This window comes from Monodon monoceros, unplaced genomic scaffold (genome assembly GCF_005190385.1).
Source record: "Monodon monoceros isolate NGI ecotype Baffin Bay Population unplaced genomic scaffold, NGI_Narwhal_1 Super_Scaffold_9, whole genome shotgun sequence".
NCBI lineage: Eukaryota > Metazoa > Chordata > Mammalia > Artiodactyla > Monodontidae > Monodon > Monodon monoceros.
The window spans coordinates 42,249,096-42,269,706 of NW_021703786.1; the positions used below are offsets into that span (position 1 = coordinate 42,249,096).

General features: G+C 44.1%; 1 protein-coding gene across 2 annotated transcripts in view; it reads right to left on the reverse strand.

The window, feature by feature from the left end:
* ARHGAP44 (Rho GTPase activating protein 44) overlaps positions 1 to 20,611 on the reverse strand; it is a 143,056-nt gene that overhangs the window by 69,212 nt on the left and 53,233 nt on the right. For both annotated transcript variants that reach the window (XM_029211388.1, XM_029211389.1), the window contains exons 2-3: positions 3,252 to 3,291; positions 2,770 to 2,874 (exon numbers count right to left, since the gene is read on the reverse strand). In XM_029211388.1, coding sequence (XP_029067221.1) covers positions 2,770 to 2,874; positions 3,252 to 3,291 — 145 coding nt within the window. The remainder of the gene's footprint in view (positions 1 to 2,769; positions 2,875 to 3,251; positions 3,292 to 20,611) is intronic.

Consider the following 20,611-nt stretch of genomic DNA (forward strand, 5'->3'; position numbering starts at 1 on the left):
GCCCCTTGTCTTCTCACCTGTATTTTCTCCCTGGGTGATCTCATGAACTCCCATGGATTCAACAAGTCCTCAAGTCAGGGACCTGGAAACCCCTCTCCCTTCCTCGTACCTCCACATCCATTCAATTGCCAAGTCCTGGTACCCTACGTCCAACATCCATCACATCTCCGACCTCTCTCCATCTTCACTGACCCCATCGCGTCCCACCTTGACTGCGCCCCTACCTGTCTAAATGGATCCTGACTTCCACCATAGCCCCACCCCATTTATCCATTCATCACACAATCACCAACAAATCTCATCACGTTACTTCTGAATAACACGCTGGCCTCCCACGGATCTTGGGGGGAAAGTCCCGATGCTGACCATGGTGAGACCGGGTGCCCTGCCATCCCATCTCACACCCTCTCCTTGTCATTCCCTAATCTCTAGTCACTCGGGCCACCTTCAAGTTGCTCAAAAATGCCAAACGCCTTCCCGTCTCTGGAAAATCCACACATCGCGCACCCTAACCTAAAAGCACTTTTATCAGTGTCAGTGCTGTCACCTTTAGCTTGTCCTTAAAGGTCACTTTGAATTTCTTTGCAGTTTGATCATTTATTCAGTCAGATGAGAATAAGGAAAGACTGCTCAGCTCAAGAAATCATGGGCAGGGACTTCCCTGGCAGTCCAGTGGTTAAGACTTTGCCTTCCAACGTAGGGGGCTTGATCCCTGGTCGGGGAGCTAGGATCCCAAGTGCCTCACGGCCCAAAACACCAAAATGTAAAACAGAAGCAATAGTGTAACATATTCAATAAAGACTTTAAAAATGGTCCACATCAAAAAAATCTGAAAAAAAAAGAAATCATGGACAAAATCAAGCACCTGTCATCTGTGCAGTGAAATCACTGATCTGTACATGCCTGAGTTATTTCCACTGCAGACTTCTTCCAGGTCCACTGAATAGCTGTCCAGTTCATACGGTAATCACTGCACCAGTGTGGCCTGTGCCTCCTGACATCCCGGTGCTCCCCGCGCAGCCCACGTGCCCCCTCCTCTGGGGAAGCGCGAGTAACCAGCTGCCTTCTCAGTGCCAATCGTCCTCTGACCTATCGGCCTTGCCACATCCCAAGTTTGCTATCGATTCATGATATTTTAGAAAACCTGGCGAGCCAAAAGCCTCCTATATAATTCGCAAGACCCTCAATCCAATTAAAAGCTTATAAATCTGGGGAACTTGACCTTATCCTCGAGAAATAAAGCTAGCAGTAATCAACCTACCAACACCAAAGGTCAGTTTCAAGACTCTGGTGCCAACAGTCAGATGCTACTCTTGATACCAAAATATACATTCCTGTTGACCAGTTATTTTATTTTACTTTATCTTTGGCCGAGAGACATGTGGGATCTTAGTTCCCCGACCAGGGACCGAAGCTGTGCCCCCTGCAGTGGAAGCGTGGAGTCTTCACCACTGGACCGCCAGCGAAGTCCCTTGACCGCTTGTTTTAAAAACAGTGCTTTCTGGAACAAAAGGACGGAAGTGGGTCACAGGCAGGCCTGGCTACAGGCTCCACACATGGACCAGCTTCTGGAGTCCCATATACGTGTTTGCTTGATGAAAGGGTTTCATGTCGAAAGCAGTATTGCAAACTCTGCCTTTAGACTGTCAGGCTCCCCTTGCTGAAAGTCCTGATAGACACAGAATTATTTCCACAGACACTTTCCAAAGCTGTAAACATTTTATTTCTACCACACGTGAGTGATTCCTGCTGGGAATATTAAGAAAGAAGAAACCAGGGCTGGGAAGAGAAAATGGAATGATTGATAGAGCAAGCGGAGCCGTTCTGGTCCTGCAGCGTGAGATGGTGGAAGGATCAGGGCACATGCCATGATCACTTATACAAGCGAGACCAGTAGAAACTGGGGGGCTCGGGGCGACCACCGGGAAGAGAAGTGAACAAGAACTCCAGGCCAGAGAAAATCAGACAGACACCAAACACGTCGATCATAAACTCAAGGAGGAAAGAAACCCCCTAGATTGCATCTCCCCTGTAACAAAGCCAAGTGCACAGCTAAGAATAGCTTTTCATCTCTGGTGGACTTGCGGGGGGTGGAGGGGTCAAAGGGAAGAGAATCTTCACGACTGTTCACCCCAAGGACTGCTCATTCGATGGAGTCACACGATGCAGTGCCTTTTGTACTAATGCCCTTCTAGACAAAGACCCTGGAGCACTTCCACGTAGCAGGTTCTCTTTATTGCTTCATTACAGCAAAAACAATTTTCATAAGAGCCTTTACAGGCCACCTGTAACCTCCAAAACCAGTGTAATTATCTTACGTGCAGGCTCAGCGGCCATGGCTCACGGGCCCAGCCGCTCCGTGGCATGTGGGATCTTCCCGGACCGGGGCACGAACCCGTGTCCCCTGCATCGGCAGGCGGCCTCTCAACCACTGCGCCACCAGGGAAGCCCTGTAATTATCTTGCATGTGATCTTAAGATACTACGGAGGCAAATGGAAGCTATGAACAAACAGCTGGGGTAAGAGAAAGGTGACGGCCTCCCTAACGGTGGGATCTCAGCACGCCCCTGCTCTCCTCAGGTGTTGCCCCTGTCTGGGGAAGACAAGGATGGGGACCAAATCTTGCCTGGTGAGGGTAGGGGATGCTTCAGGCAGGTTAAAGGGCACGGCGAGGTGCGAGGCACTGCCACACCACAAGACAATTCTCAGACACCGCCTGGTCCATCAGCAGGCGAGTTTCACATCCCCCAGGGCTGGGAGGGCACTTACCGAGCGCTTGTCGGCCTCCGCCCCTTGCTGGCCCTGCAGACATGCCGTGAGCTTCTTGTGTGTGCTGTGGGAGACCTGCTTCACCAGCTCCAGCCGCTTCTCCACCTGTGGACAGAGCAGTGGGTGGGGCTTCTGGGTGAGGGGAGGTCAGAAGTGGGGTCATGGGGTCTGGACACTCAAGGGACAAGACTGACTCAGGTTTCTGCAGAGACAACATCCAATGCAGGAGAACAGGAGGGGAAGCACAGACTCAGGGACTCTCTGCTAACCATGCAATCAAACGCCTTCAAATGTCTCCTGAAAAACCTCTCCCAGACTGGTGTCCACAAGGCAAGGGGCTACCATAAAGGATAAAAGCTGTGTCTCTAAATAGGCCTGATGAGCAGCAGTGGAGCAGCTTGAACAGCATCGGGAAGGGCTCGGCTGTGAAAGTGAATATGTGTCTTGGGCACCTATGAGCTACAGGCCAGCGACAACCTTACCTGAAGAAGGTCTTCGCTCAGAACTTCAGTCTTCTCTGCCCTAAAGAGAAAATGGAGAGACATATCGGTTAAAAAAAAACAAAACAAAACAAAACTAGGAATATAGTCTCATAATTACTCTCCACTCTCCCCCCACTTATAGAGAGATTAGAAAAACAGAGACATTAATAGCAGCATTTTTTTTTTTTTTTTTTTTTTTTTTGCAGCACGCGGGCCTCTCACCGTTGTGGCCTCTCCCATTGCGGAGCACAGGCTCGGAACGTGCAGGCTCCGCGGCATGTGGGATCTTCCCGGACCGGGGCACGAACCCGCGTCCCCTGCATCGGCAGGCGGACTCTCAACCACTGCGCCACCAGGGAAGCCCTATAGCAGCTATTTTTAAAAAAATTTATTGAAGTATAGTTGATTTACAATGTTGTGTTAATTCCTGCTGTACCGCACAGTGACTCAGTTATACATATATATTCAATATATGCTTTTTCATCTTCTTTTCCATTATGGTTTATCCCAGGATATCGAACATAGTTCCCTGTGCTATACAGTAGGACCTTGTTCTTTATCCATCCTATATAGACAAGTTTGCATCAACAGCAGCTATTTCTAACAAGAGAGAATATAGACAGTACTGGAATTTACTGGAACCTCAAGGAACCAGCATTCCAGCAAAAACATGGTAAACAAGATGGTCTGAGGAGTCTGCTGCTACAGCACGGAAACCGGATGAAGCACAACAAACACACTTCTTCTGTCTCCAGATTATTTTTTTCCAAGTAATAGAATTAAGTAGGTTCCCCCACCCATCCGCCTTGGTCTCCCCCAAACAAACAAGCAAAAGTAGCTTGAAAATCTGAGCAGAGATCAACAGCAAACACGGAGACAGCACTGAGTCCTGCTGACAAATGCAAATGCCACCACTGAGATCCGGTCACCACTGTGAGCCCCCCCACCCCACCCAGAAAGTGAGGGGCTGGAACCAGGGGTTAACACATTCAGGGAAAGAACTTGGATGCCGGCTGGAGCGTCCCAACCTGTTAGCAACCCCTGTCTCACATCAGAGGAGAATGCAAATCTTCTTGGAGCAAAGCACAAAGAGATACACTCAAAAACACAACAGATAAATCAAAATATAAACTAACACACAGAAAAGAAAGAACACAAGGCACTTCCCTGGGTGGCGCAGTGGTTAAGAATCCGCCTGCCAATGCAGGGGACACGGGTTCGATCCCTGGTCTGGGAAGATTCCACATGCCGTGGAGCAACTAAGTCTGTGTGCCACAACTACTGAGCCTGCACTCTAGAGCCCGCCAGCCAGAACTACTGAAGCCCGCGTGCTACAACTACTGAAGCCCACGTGCCTAGAGCCCATGCTCCGCAACGAGAAGCCACCGCAATGAGAAACCTGTGCACCACAACGAAGAGTAGCCCCCACTCACCACAACTAGAGAAAGCCCGCGCGCAGCAACAAAGACCCAACACAGCCAAAAATAAATAAATAAATTTAATTAATTTTTAAAAAGAACACAAAACAATAAAAAACAAAGAACATAAAACAAAAAATTAAATGGCAGACTTAAGCCTTAACATAGTCATAATTATATTAAATGTAAATGGCCTAAATATGCCAATTAAAAGATAGATTGACAGAGTGAATTGAAAACATGCAATCTATGAGAATCTCACTTCAAATATGACATAGGCAGGCTGAAGGTAAAAGGGTAGGAAAAGATATCATGCAAACATTTATCAAAAGAAAGCAAAAGTGGCTATATTAATGTTAGAGAAAGTAGATTCAGAATAAAGAAAATGACCAGAAACATAGAGGAGCATAATATAATGATAAAAGGATCAATCCACCAAGAAGATGTAGCAATCTTAAATGTGTATGCACTAAACAAAGCTGCAAAAATATGTGAAGCAAAAACTGACAGAACTGAAAGGAAAAACAGACAAATCCACATAAAGACTTCAATATCCCCGCTCTCAACAGCTGACAGACCAGCTAGATAGAAAACAAATCAGCAAGAATAAGTAAGAACACAACAATTCAATTAACCAACAGAATTTAATTGTTCATTTTATGAAGCTAGCATTCCTTTGATACCAAAACCAGACAAAGAACAGTAATAAAGAAAGCTAACTATAGGCCAATATTCCTCATGATATAGATGCAAAAATCCTTAACAAAATATTACCAAATATAATTCAACAACCTATAAAAAGAATTTTTCACCATGACCAACCTAGGTTTAGTCCAGGGATACTATTCCAGGGGTTTTTTAATCAATCAATGTAATTTACCATATTAATAGATCAAAGAAGAAAAACTACATGATCATATTAATCGATGTAGAAAGAGCATTTGACAAAATTCAACACCCATTCTTGGTGAAAACTCTCAGAACACACAGAAGAGATAGAAGAGAACTTCCTCAAATTGATAAATAAATCTGCGAAAAAAAAAAACAAAAACAAACCAACCCTGTAATTAACATTATGCTTAATGGTGAAAGACTAGATGCTTTCCCCCCTAAGCCTGGGATCAAGACAAGTATGTCCGTACTCAACATTCATTCAGCATAGTGCTGGAAGTTTGAATCAGTGCAATAAGGCAAGAAAAGGAAATAAAAAACATATAGCTACGAAAGGAACAAATAAAAATGTCCCTATTTCCAGATGACATGCTTGTCTATGTAGAAGATGCCAAGGAATCTACCAAAAAAAAAAAATTCCTAGAGCTAATAAATGAGTTCAGCAAGGTTGCAGGACATAAGGTAAACATACAAAAATAAATTTTATTTCTATACACTAGTAATGAATACATTAATACTGAGACTAAAAATAAAATACTATTAACAACTGCTTTAAAAAATAAAATACTTAGGTATCAATTTATAAATATATGCAAAGAATGTGTCTGTTGAAAACCACAAAATAATAAAAGGAAGATCTAAATAAAGGGAGAAATACTGTGTCTGTGGATTGGAAGACTCAACCTAATAAAGATGTCAATACTCAGAAAAATAGTCATGATTAAATGCAATCCCAATCAAAATTTCAACAGGATTTGTTGTAGATACAAACTGATTCTAAAACTGACATGAAACTGCAAAGGAAGTAGAAAACCTAAAACAATTTTTAGAAAGAATAAATTTGTAGTACTCACTACCCAGGTTTAAGACTTACTATAAAACTAAGTTATCAAAAGAACATGGTAGTGGGCTTCCCTGGTGGCGCAGTGGTTGAGGGTCCGCCTGCCGATGCAGGGGACGCGGGTTCGTGCCCTGATCCGGGAAGATCCCACATGCCGCGGAGCAGCTGGGCCCGTGAGCCGTGGCCGCTGAGCCTGCGTGGCCGCTGAGCCTGCGCGTCCGCTGCACCGGGAGAGGCCACAACAGTGAGAGGCCCGCGTGCCACACACACACACAGAAAAATATGGTAGTGAAAGGGCAGAAAAACAGATCAGTGGGACAGAATAAGGAAAATGGACCTAGACAGATGTAAGCAACTGATTTCTGACAAAGATGCAAAGGAAGAAGAAGAGTCTTTCTAACAAATTGTGCTGGTACAATTGGATATTCATATGCAAAACTATGAACTTTGACCCATGCTTCACATCATGTACAAAAATTCACTCATAATGGCTCACGGACCTAAATACAAAACATGAGACTATAAAACTTTTGAAGAAAACATGAGAAAATATCTTTGACCTTCGGTGAGGCGATGAGTTCTTAGAAACAACATCAAAAGGATGATCCGCAAAACAAAAAAAAACGGGATACATTAGACTTCATCTAAATTAAAAGCTTCGGGGCTTCCCTGGTGGTGCAGTGGTTAAGAATCCGCCTGCCAATGCAGGGGACACGGGTTCGAGCCCTGGTCAGGGAAGATCACACATGCCGCGGAGCAACTAAGCCTGTGCGCCACAACTACTGAGCCTGTACTCTAGAGCTTGCGAGCCACAACTACTTAGCTCGCGTGCCACAACTACTGAAGCCTGTGCGCCTAGAGCCTGTGCTCCACAACAAGAGAAGCCACCGCAATGAGAAGCCCGCACACTGCAACGAAGAGTAGCCCCTGCTCGCCACAACTAGAGAAAGCCCGCACACAGCAACGAAGACCCAACGCAGCCAAAAATAAAAACTAAATAAAAATTTAAAAAATGAAATAAAATAAAAAAGACTGACCCGAGGAAGGAGGTGGGCTAACAAGTGACGCTAATTTTAGGAAGCCTGGTATTTTGGGCCTCATCTTTGTAAATGAAAGAGCATTGTTCACTATCAAGACAATGAACACTACTATTTTCAGAGGATGAGTCATTCTACAGGATGATAGGCACCGTGTAGGTGACATCTGGGTACAAGTTATGTCTTTTCGTTTTATTTTTTACACCAATAGACTAAAGCAAAACAGAGCCTTGGCAAATGGATCTAAAAATTGTGCACTGTTCTCCTGATGGGCTTTAGAAGAACAATCACTGCCACCCACAAAAATCTTGATTGTCAGCGGTGTCATACATTAGCTTGTCAGCTCACAGCAGCATTTCCCAGAATGTGTTCCATGAAAAGATAGACTCATTAGACACCCTGAAGAAAAAGGTTCTGTGGACAAATAAGTTAGCAAACACTGAAGGCTATATTCTCCATTAACAGAGCTTCATTAAAATATTAAACGCTCTGAGAAGTCCTGCAGGAAATTTAGATGGCTTAATTTTGGCTAACTCGTCATTTCCCAAATCTATAAAAATATATTTCACATCACACCAGTTAACGACTACACCCTGAGTGCTGACTATAGTTTAGGAAACATGAAGATGAAGGTAATATTCACTACAGAACATCTTGGAGACTGCTACCTTGGAGTTCTGGCCTCATCACAGAAAGACACTTGGTTGGATTGAGAGCCAAACAACGAGGACTCTCAGCTGTCATTACAGAAGTCACGGAAGGAAACAGTGAGGCTGCCTTTAACGCAGAAATAGTCTCATTACAAAACATTTCAGACAGTAAGTCACCAAGTTACAACACCCAAGAAGTTGTCCAATGCTCTCAATTTGTCTATCACTAATATTTTCAGCACCTGTTGCTCTCTTTCTATTTGCAGATTCTCAGGCTGGGTCCCATGGATGTCCCCGTCTCCAGCATCTTCCCATTCGTCATTCACACTGCCTTCAGATATTCTTCCTAAAATGTCCCTTCTACCTAATGCCAAAGAGGTGCTCTGCTAAGTGCTTTACAAGCTTTATACCACTGTTTAAAAATGTACCTGAGATTTGTTTCAATCAGGTAGATAAGACATGCAGATGTGGAACTGTCATGAAGAAACTTACGCTTACAGGTTCCTAGAATCAGGAGGCATGGCACACCATGCAGGGACACACAAGGATACACCAGGGCAGGTCAGGAGGCAGAGAGAGCTAGGGGACAGTGTGGGCAACAGTCTTTACTGTGGTTTCCACAAGAAGGATGGGTTGACAAAGCAAGGAAGCTGAGCAGGTTTAAAGTGGGATAATTTGAGTAATTTTGGTGGGCTCTGGGCTATGGTGGGGAGGGCCCTAATAGTCCAGCACTTGGCCCTGGAGTGATTTAGGGGCAGGAGGATACTGTCCAGACTACAGGAGCCTGAAAAGAGGTGGGTGGAGGTATGGGTTCAGAATTGGCTGTTTGCATATCAAAGACGTGCTTTCAGGCAAACTGTTTGCTCTTTCTAGGAATTAGCCAGGCCTCGGAGGGGCAGTCTCTCCCAAGTCAGTGAGGCTTCAGATGCCCGAGCATCTGGGATACAGAAAACATAGTGAATACAATCACTCATTCCTTAAAAAAAACCCTGGAAGGTGTTATTATCCCCATTTTTTTAAACAGGAAAATGAGGTTACTCTGAATTAAGTCATCACCTTAGTGCAATATAGCAAAATATAGTCCTGGAGCTACAACAACAGCATCACTTTCAAACTTGTTAGAAATGTAAATTCTCCAGCCCCAACCAGACCTACTGAGTCAGAAATTCTGGGAGTGAGCTCCAAAATCTGTTTTAAGATGCCCTCCAGGTGACTCCAATGCGTGTTAAGAAACACTGGTGCATGGAATAAAATCTAAGAATCTCTGCTTTGGAAAATCCTACTGAGTCAACGAATTTATCTCTTCAAGGTCCTCCAAACTGTCCCCACTGTTCTATGCCCAGGCATCTCCCGCTCTTCATTCTGGCCCCTTCCAAGAGGAGGGAGCTGTCAAGCTGCCACAATCAGACCAGCAGCAGAATTTATCAGCAATAATTGATGCTAGACTATAATGGAGCAATTCCAAAGTTCTGAGTGAAAATTCATTTCAATCCAAAAAGAAAAAAAATTATGATAACTTATCAGTCAAGTACAGAGGCAAAATAAAATCATTTTTAGAAACAGAAAAGGACGTTACCTCTCTTTCCAAGAAAACTCCTTGAGGATGCACTCCAGAAAAAATAAGGATAAACCTTTAATCCAGTAAGAAATGACAGAAATAAACCTGAGACCAGCCAAGAGGAAATCCCAGGATGTCAGACCCGCAGGAGGCTTGGAGAGCAATAAATACAAATTGGAACTCAGTGGCCTCTAAGATGAAGAAAGCAAACAAAATAATAGATGAAATGAGTAAGTTGGAAGGTACGAAGGCATATGATTCTCCCAATAGAAAAAAAGCAAGATAATCCCAAAGAAATTCCAGGAAAAGTACCCAAGAAATATAGGATTCAAATATGAATCAAAAAACAAACAAACAAATATGAATCAAAGTAAAGTGATGCATGATTGAATCATCTGTAGAATGTAAGAAAAGAGTATTTATTTAACCTTGGCACTAGGCAAAGTCTCCTTTATCTGGGTAGATATCTTTATGTTGGAACCACAGAGCATGAACTATTATTGACATATTACTTGGCTCTGCAATGAACAACATTTAAGTAGCTACAAAAGAAGTACTTAGTTGACTGTTGAACTTTTAGAATCAACCCATGAACAAAGCACAGAAGACATAATTATGATGATGAGAGAATGAATGTAAATTTTATCAATCTTCAAGATGTGAAAAAGAGAAAGAGAAAAAAGGGAAAGGAAAAATGGGAAAGAAAGGAAAGAAAGAGGGAGAAGCAAACAGTTGAGAGAGGTGAATAATGCTCAGTAAAGCCAGCCAAGAGAAACTGTACCATCTGTGGCAACTGCAGAGAGGTTTAAACATAAGAAGTAAAACGCTCTTTGTTACAACTATTGAAAAAATAGGTATGGAGGGGGAGGCAAGTGGTATAATAGAATCAAAACCCCATCTCCCCAACAGGAAGTAAATTATGTGTTTGTGGGCATATGAGAGAGAACCAACAGGACAAGCGTATTATTTAAAGATGGGGAGCTAAATTACAGAGGAATTGAATACAGAAGTCATTAAAAGTAATTGTCTCCAGAGAGCAGGGCTGGGAGAGGAATCAGGGTAAGGCGGCTGATACCTTTTCATTATAAGTCCTTCTCTACAACTTGATTTTTTAAAAAACCACATCCACCTATTATTTTGATTTTTAAGGGACAAGGTTGCTGAAGGCATGGAAGATAGGTGTGCTCACCACAGCTGGTGGAAGCATGAAATGGTACGATCTTTCTTTTTTTTTTTTTTTTTTTTGCGGTACGCGGGCCTCTCACTGTTGTGGCCTCTCCCGTTGCAGAGCACAGGCTCCGGACGCGCAGGCTCAGCGGCCGTGGCTCACGGGCCCAGCCGCTCCGCGGCATGTGGGATCTTCCCGGACCGGGGCACGAACCCGTGTCCCCTGCATCGGCAGGCGGACTCCCAACCACTGTGCCACCAGGGAAGCCCGGTACGATCTTTCTTGAAGGCAATTTGGCAATATATTTTAAAAGCCTGAAAATATAGAAAACCTTTCTCAAAGTAACTTAAATGGAGGAACTCATCCTGAAGAAATAACTGAGGATGTAGATAAAGATTTAACTGTAAGAAAGGTCACCACAGCATTGCTCTATGGAGGTCTACGTTTATACTTAATCTTTTGTTTCCAGCCCCTCAGTATATGGATATATTGGAAAAAATCCAAAGATCTTCCCTCAAATCCAAAGGGATTGTTTAAATGGATGGACTTTCATGTAAGTATGAAAAATGATGACATATATTTGACATGTAAAGGTATTGATAAATTAAGCGAGAAGGAACAAGCTATAAACCAGTACGCACAGTAAAAAAACATACATATGTGGATACTCAGAAGCAAAAAAAATATGCTAAGGTGTATGTCAAAGTGTTGTCAGCCCTCTGTTCTTCCCTTGTGTTGAACGTTCTAATTCTTCTATTGATACAAGAGACAGTATAAGTATTGTAAAATGTATTGCAAAGGTGGTTACCAGGGGCTGGTGGGGAATTACTGTTTCATGGGTACAGTTTCAGCTTTGCAAGGTGAGGAATTCTATGGATGGATGGTGGTGATGGTAGCACACAAATGTGAATGTGATTAATGCCACTGAATTGCATACATAAAAATGGTTAAGATGGTAAATTTATGTTGTATTTTTACTACATTTAAAAAACAAAAATAAATTTAAAAAATATTTAAGGCAGTGAAAATACGTTGTGTGATACTATAACGATGGATATGTTTATATATACATTTGTTCAAATCCACAGAATGGACAGCACCAAGAGTGAACCCGAGGTAAACTATGAACTTCGGGTGATTATTACGTGTCAGTGTAGGTTCATCCTTGGTAACAAATGTAACACTCTGGTGAGTGATGTTGATAATGAGGGAGAATATCCATGTGTAGGGGGGCGGGGGTTTATGGGAAATCTCTGTACCTTTCTCTCAATTTTGTTGTAAACCTAAAACTGCTCTAAAAACAAAGTCTTTAAAAAACAAAGTGATTGTATTACAAAATAATGTAAACTGGAATATTTTATGTCACCTGTGATAAATTTATGAACACAGCAAGTTATAAACACCATATTTTAATACTGCGAAGGTTAACCAAATGAGTACATTTCTAAGAGGAGTTTTAAAGGTATTGCAAAGATTTTAGATTCTCTCCCACGTTACTTTTTCCCTAGTCCCAAAACAGGAATACTCTTGCTGGTTCCAAAATATCCAGGCATTATTTTTTAATCTCTAATCCAAACCCTACCAATTCCTCATTGCTTCCTCTGAGTCTTTCCAACACTATCCATCGTTTCCAAGGACGTTTTCGAGCCCCACGGTTAATTAGTACTTCCCTCTCGAAAATAAGATGTTTAAATCTCAAATGTCTTGATACTTATTATACTAAATCTTTAAATATGTATTTCTTGTGCTCTCCAAATAATTTTATGCTGGTTTAAGGTAAGAATATATACTTTAAAAATAATGCATAATGTGCATAAGACTATACATAATATATTGATTATTCATAATATTTAAATTAGTAATGTTAATTATATAATATTCTTATGCATTTTTATGTATTATTTTAAAGGTCTTTTTGTTTTTAATTTCTCACAATTTTTCGAACATGGACCAGGGTTGTGAAGAATGGGCTTTCCCCATGATTTTGGAAGTGATTTTAGGATGCAAATACAGGGGTCTTGGTGATATCTGATCTCTGGAGTTGTTATGGGCTAAATTATGTTCCCCCAAAACTCCTATGTGGAAGTCCTAACCTCCCTTACCCTAGAATGTGACTGTATTTAGAGACAGGGCCTTTAGAGAGGTGATCAAGTTAAAATGAGGTCATTAGGGTGGGCCCTTATCCAGTATGACTGGTGACCTCATAAGAAGAGGAGATCAAGACCAGACACACAAAGAGACGACCATGTGAGGACACAGGGAGAAGACAGCCGCCTGCAAGCCAAAGAGAGAGGCCTCAGAAGGAACCAACCCCGTGGGCACCTTGATCTCAGACTTCCAGCCTCTGAAATTATGAGAAAATAAATTCCCTAAGCGCCCCCAGTGGTGGCACTTTGGCGGGCCCTGCAGACCCACCCGTGAGTGCGTTCTGCATCTTCCACCTCCACTCCCTCGTGGTCACTTGTGAAATCTGAGCGCTGTGGGCCTTTGTGGTTTTAAGGATGGATTACAGCATGATCTCGGGGCCACAGAACAGAGTAAAAAGCACTGCACGACTATCACACTGTCCTCTGCTCATGATTTGGGGTCCGTGTTTGTCAGAGACCAGGGTCTGGTGACCAACAGAACAGGACCTGATGTGTTTCCTGAAAGTGAAGGGATTAAACGGCTCAGGATGAACGGATTCCAAGCCATCCTTGGGAGCAATTTCCACGGTATCTGTCATTGCAGAAGGGTTCTCTGGGGTGGAGTTTAAGTGTGATTCTCTCTGCAGTTAAGGCCTGGACTCAATGACTTGCCAAGGTCCTTTTCTGGTCTATGGTTTGGGCACAGTTTTAAAAATAAACCTGTGATCCAAGACCAACGGAAAGTGGCTTGGAAGTACAGGTCTCTGAGGGGCAAGTCTGTGACACTGAAAATGACAGAATACCCTGGTGCCCAGCTCCAGTGTGACCTGCAGATTTTACACGGGGAGGCTGGCCCCAGGGTCCAGCGGGCAGGATTTTGGACACAATTCACTATGGCGAGAGGGCCAGGACCACAAATGTGGGCTTACTCGTTACTAGCCTCCTGCCCTTGGCAGTCCTGGCAGGACAGGGCTCAGACAGACCAACAAAATGTTATCTTGCTAAGATAGGTGCTATTCCAGAAGTGTCCCCATCCAGACAAAACACTGATGTCAGGGCTTCTGGCCTCTCTTTTGGTGTCCTTCTCTACCCCCCAGGCACCCCCTCTCCACCACTCTCTCAGTTCTGTCTTAGAACTGTTACCTGTCATACTCCCTAGTGGGCGAGAGGAACATATTTTAGACCCCGTCCCCACACTCTTTCTCAAGTGCGGCTCAATTCATCTCCAAGCCACACTGCGAGGGCTCCCAGGTAGGGATGCAGCCATAAAGGAAGCCAGGCGGACCGCGGTCCAGGCTGATGCTGTGGGGCTGCGGAAGCAAGGGGGTTCTGATGATGCTGTCAAGGTTAGGGTTTGGGGGGAAAACTTTTCCAGGCAAAGTAGTCCAAACCTCAGTTTGTCTGGCATCAAAAATATCAAGGCAAACGATGAAATGCAGATGTTAAAAATCAGCTTTCTCCCAGTGGTAGGGCAAGAACCCAGGAGAGGAGAGGAGAACCCCGATTTGATTTATAAAGGAACTTCCTTCCCCTGAAATCATAACTGAACCTAATCTCCTCTATTTACACATCAGTAGAAGATAATTATGTCCCCCACCAAGCTGTTTCTCCCCTGATCCACGAGAAGAAACACTTAGAACATGTTTATTTTTCCAATGACCCTCTCCCACCGCCAACTCTCATCCCCACTCCTGAGTTTGGTCGCCATCTGACTTGAGGCTATTATTAGCTTTTTCCTTTAGAGCTTGTCTGTTTTGTTGCAATAATCACTACGTAGCATACACAACAGATTCCTGGCAAAAATCATCTCATCTGTTTAGGCTAAACCACCTATTGGTCGCAGGATTCACTGCTCACTACTCTTTTCTGTCCTCTTCTAGTTTCTGGAGCTCCCCATCCGATTGGCCATTTTGCCACTTTTCTCCTGCTAAATTATACAAATAAGTAAATAAATAAATAAACTCTGAGGCCTCCATGCCCTTAAAAAGTGATGTTACATGAGTAATAAACAGATGTTATAGGAGTATAACTCCAAAGCCTTTATGTGTTAACCTTACAAATTGCGTAACCAGGTTTGATATAGGACTTTTGATCATAACCTTTTCGTCCATAAGTCTGTAGATATTGTTTAACGGTCTTCTCCCTTCTGGAGGTGCTGATAAGAAGTCTGATAGTAGTCTACTTCTTCTGGTTCTGTCTGTCCAGATGTGCAAAATTTCTCTTTATCTGTAAAATTCTAGAATTTCACCAGGAAACGTCTATACACATAGCTTGAAACATTCATCCACCCTGCCTAACTTGTCAACTCAGAGAACTCTCCTTCTACTTTTACTTAACAGTTGCTCTTCTCTCTGGTTCTTTTTCTCCCCCGGGTTCATGTTAAGTCTCTTGAATCTGACCTCCAAGTTTCTTATCTTTTCCCTCACGCTTTTCACCTCGAAATGCCTTTGCTCTGTGGCCTGAGAAATCTGTTTCTCTTGATCTTCTAGAATAGAGAGTCATTATGTTCTTAGCAGTGACTATTTTTTACATACATGTGGAAAATAGTTCCTTATAATGTGGAAACAACGTTTTCAGTTCCATGAAGTCTTTTATTTATCTATTTTATTTACTACACTGGTATTTTCTTGAGAGTTCACTGCATTTTGTTAAAGTCCTCTTCCATCTCTTTCTTCACCTCTACCTCGACAGGAGCTATTTCTTCTAGTTTCGAGTTTGCGCTCCTAACTTCCTGTTACCATGCCCTTGGAAGTGAGCTGCGATGGTTCCCTGCCTACGCACAGGTACGTGTCCCTCAGCACCTGCACAGGTTAGGCTACTGGTGTTGAGTCAGTAGGACAAAAGCAGATGGGGGGAGATACAGCCCCCTGCAGGCTGGTGTTGAAGGGTTAGAGGAGGTACCACGATGGTACTGGATGGTAATGCTCATCCTTTGCGAATCACAAAGTTAAGAAGTAATTCAGCCTCCCAAGTCAGTCCTCGCTGAACCTTTTGCGGCCAAAAGTCTCAAATAGGAAACTCAAATCAAAACTACAATGATGTACCACCTCACACAAGTCAGAAGGGCCATCATTCAAAAGTCTACAAACAACAAATGCTGGAGAGGGTGTGGAGAAAAGGGAACCCTCCTACACTGTCGGTGGGAATGTAAGTTGGTGCAGCCACTGTGGAAAACAGTAAGGAGGTTCCTCAGAAAAGTAAAAATAGAATGACCATACAATCCAGCAATGCCAGTGCTGGGCATATATCCAGACAAAACTATAATTCAAAAAGAAACATGCACCCCTATGTTCATAGCAGCACTATTCACAATAGCCAAGACATGGAAACAACCTAAATGTCCATCAACAGATGAATGGATAAAGAAGATGTGGTACATACATACAATGCAATACTACTCAGGCATAAAAAAGAATTAAATAAGGCCATTTGCAGCACCAGGAATGCAACCAGAGATGATCATACTAACTGAAATAAGTCAGAGAGAAAGAAATACCATATGATATCACTTACATGTGGAATCTAAAATACGACACAAATAAACCTAACTATGAAACAGAATCACGGACACAGAGAACAGACTGGTGGTTGCCAAGGGGAAGGGGGGTTGGGGGATGGATGGAGTGGGAGGTTGGGGTCAGCACATGCAAACTAGTATATACAGTATGGATAGACAACAAGGTCCTACTGTAGAGCACGGGGAATCATATTCAGTATCCTACAATAAACCATCATGGAAAAGAATATTTTAAAATGTATATATATGTAAACTGAATCACTTTGTTGTACAGCAGGAATACAACATCGTAAACCAACTATACCTCAGCTAAAGAAAAAAATTTTTTTTAAATAGCAAATAGCTCCTGCAAGACAAACAAGTGCTTACACTAAGGATTGAGGAGGGATTAGCCTACACCACCCTGGCCTCTCAATTCACAGCAGTTCCCCCCCTCCCCCCCAAAAACCACCCAAATGCACACACAAAAAATTGAGCCCAGCACTGTCTCTCATCTCTGGATATCCTAGGTAAATTCTTGGCTTCAGACTCAACCTCTGAATCTTTGCCACTATAGCAGAAAGTAGTTTTCAAAACGGCAGGATTTCCAGTCCTACGTGCCCCGCCAGGGCACTTCCACTGCTCCATCAGGAGGTGAAGTTTATTTCCATCCTCTTGAACCTGGGAGGGCCTTTGTGGTTGCACAGAAATACCTTCCCAGGCTAGGTCATAAGGATGCTCAGTCCTGAAACCCAGCCACCGTGTTGCGAAGAAGCCCAAGCCACACAGAGTGGCCACGTGTGGGTATTTGGCCAACAGCTCCAGCTAAGGTCCCAGTTGATGGTCAGCAAAGACCTCCAGACAGGTGAGCAAGCCTTCAGATGACACCGGCCTCAGCATCTGAACCATCACAGCCACCATCGAGCGCAGCAGAAATGAGCTGTCCCCTCTGACCCCCGCCCAAGAGCAGATTCATGAGGAAAACGTCATTGTTACTTTAGGCCACTAGTTTTTGGGGTGGTTTGTTATACCACATTACTAGATAACCAGAATGGTCACCGTGGTCCACCATGCTATTCCACACAAGAAATCAAGGACCTGGGCTCAGACCAGCTTCTCCCTAGAATCCTCCAGCATTCATATTTTGATGCAGAATTTCCATCGTTCTCAACAGGGATTCACGTTATCTCCAGCTTTCTTGGTCTTAGGGATGGCTTTGAGAAGATTCTAGAGCCATCCACTTCTTTGGTACTAAAATGACTGTCAGTGAGAGGTAAAATGGGAGGAAACTGGCATAAAATAATAATTCTATTTTATGCAAGTATAGCAGAGGAAGACATGTAAATGTTATGTCAGTTCTCGGGTTGAGATGCAAATATTTTGAGTTGGCTCAGTGAATGACATTAGATTTTATAAATTTTAGGGGAAACTACCTGTACATGACAAGCATGAATTCACTTAACTAGGTCAAGGAGTTTTAGAAACGTGGGGTAACGGCGTCAGCAAGCAGAGGTCCTCGCTTCTCTCTGGGCTGTTGATTCTCCAGGGAAGCTTCTTAGCCTCTCCAAGTTCCCTCATCCGTTATGCGAGGAAATTGGGCTCAGTGACCTTTAAGCAGATCCTGTGAGCTCAGCCATTCTGCGGACATTTAATGAATATTCATATGTCGATACCAAGAACATGCTGTCCACCCAACCCCATCATTTCACATATGGAAGAACTGAAGACAGCCTGAGAGTTAGCAAGCAAGTGAGAGATTAAGAGACAGAGAGGAAGAAACAGAATCCCCACCATCGGAACAATACGCTACCATGAAATTCTGCTTGTGGGATCAACGTGGGATCTCTGCTACCAACCTCACAAGGAGGAGCCACGCAACGATGTGGCACAGAAATGTTTGGCCACCAGCATTATTCCAACTACCCAATCACAGGTCTGTGCCACCTGCTTCCCATGCTTCGCCCGCTCCCGCCCACTTCAACTGAAGCAAGATGCTTCCCCGCGTGGCCCTGAGTGGCTGGCCATGACTCCTGCCTCTAAGGGACCGTGAGTGATAAAAAGCTTCTTCCTTCCTGGCAATCATTTGCATGTCTCTGTGTCTCAGTCCACCTCCTCAAGACAAGTCCCAGATACATTTTAGAGCAGAAGGTGGCAGACGGGACTCCACAAGAACAGGGGGACATCTCAGGAAGTGCTGAGAGAGAAGAACAGAGGAGAGTCAAGGGACGATCTTTAGGTCCTGGGTGCCAGCCCAACATGTGGGCAGTAAAGCGGCCTGGAAAGTTTCCGAGATGATGAGAACAGGTGTCTCCTGGGTCCGAGCAGACCCCCTGGGGTAAGAGCTTCACGCCAGGAAGAGGAGGGCAGATCCCTTCCTGTAGGACGTGTGAAAAGCTCCTGTACTCGTCTCCTAGGGCTGCGATAACGAAGTGCTACAGAGGGGCGGCTTCCACAACAGAAGTGTATTGCCTCACAGCTCTGGAGGGCAGAAATCTGCAATCAAGGGGCTGGCTGGGGGGTTCCTTCCCAGGGCCGAGAGGGAGACTCTCTTCTAGGTTGTGGTTGCCTCGGGCATTCCTCGGCTGGTAGATGATGTTCCTTCTGTGTGTGGATGTCTGTCCAAATTTTCCCTTCTTATAAGGACACACACAACCCCACTGGATTTAGGACCCGCCCTAATTGACCTCATCTTAACTCGATCATCCGTAAAGACTATTTCTATGTAAGGTCACCTTCCCAGGTGCTGGGAGTTAGGACTTCAGCATCTTCTGGGGGGACACAATTCAACCCGTAAGAGCTCCACATCCATTTCACTGGTGTTCTTTTTCTTTAGTTCATCCAGTTCACCCCTCTTTGCTACTTTCAAAGTAAAACCCAGAAGGCCAATAAAAGGGTTCAGATCACCAATTGTGATCATGCACTTCCTGTGTGTGTGTGTGTGTGTGTGGTCACCACAACACCAATTTTCAGACGGTAGCTGCGTGTCCTACAGTTCAATTCAGTTCTGACACCATCTAACTGAAGGCAGCATCTGGTCCCACAGCTTAAGGGCTCAGTCTCACAAGACTGTCCCCCCTCCCTGACACACACACTTCAGATGCCAGTCCCAAGTCCTGGTTGTCAACTGGCCTTCTGATTGGCTATAGATTGAAGGTTCCAAAGAACCCGCTCCTTGGGTTCGATTAATTTGCTAGAGTGGCTCACAGAACTCAAAGAAACATTTTCCTTACTAGATTACTGGTTTACCATAAAAGGATATAACTCAGGATCAGCCTCTAATCACAGGGTTGGTTTCCCTGACCACCAACCCCCATCCTCAGGTGCCATCCAAAAGTCACCTATTAACATAACTAAAAAGCTAAAAAGACACCGTGATAGCTCTCACCACTTTGGAAATTCCAAGCGTTTTAGAAGTTCTGTGCCAGAAAGAGGACCAAGACCAAATACATATTTCTTATTATAAATCACAACGTCACAGGCTGAGAGCTTCAACTATGGAAAAGGAGTCTAGGAGGGTTGCTTTATCTAGCCTGATGCTAGAGCCATGAAAGGAATCCTTGCACACCTGCAGGATCCCCGCTGAAACAGTCACACCCCCCGTGGCGACCCGCTGACTCTCCTGGTCCTCCTTCCTGGGCACCAAAGTGGAGGTGAGTGAGGGGCTCTGGCTGGGGCACTTCACAGCTCATCACAGCTGCCAGAGGGCAGGGCAGGTAAAGGAAGGGGATGAGATATGGCCGCTGTACACACAGCTCCTCTACTTGGCTGACCCGGGTGATTTTAGAACAGCAGACGTGGTCAGCACTTTCCATTCTTAAGATTCCTGTACCCACACACCGTGGGCTAATACACCGCCGAAGGCTTACTACACACGTGGCATAAGTCTTCCCCCTGTTCCTCCTTCCAAGCTCGAGCAAATGCTGGCTTCTCAAAATATATAGAAGTGAGAACCTATGGGGTCCCGAGCACAAGTAATACCGGTGGCACAAGGACAAACAGGACAAGTGACAGCAACCTTCCAGCCCACTAGCACTGACTAAATGCATCTTCCTTATCAGCAACCCTAGCCTGAAAAGCAGATCTGCCCCGAATCGGACATAATCTTTAGCAACATCTGATGGTACCTGATGAATAAATGTACAAGTCCCTTTATGGCATGGGGCAGGATATAAACA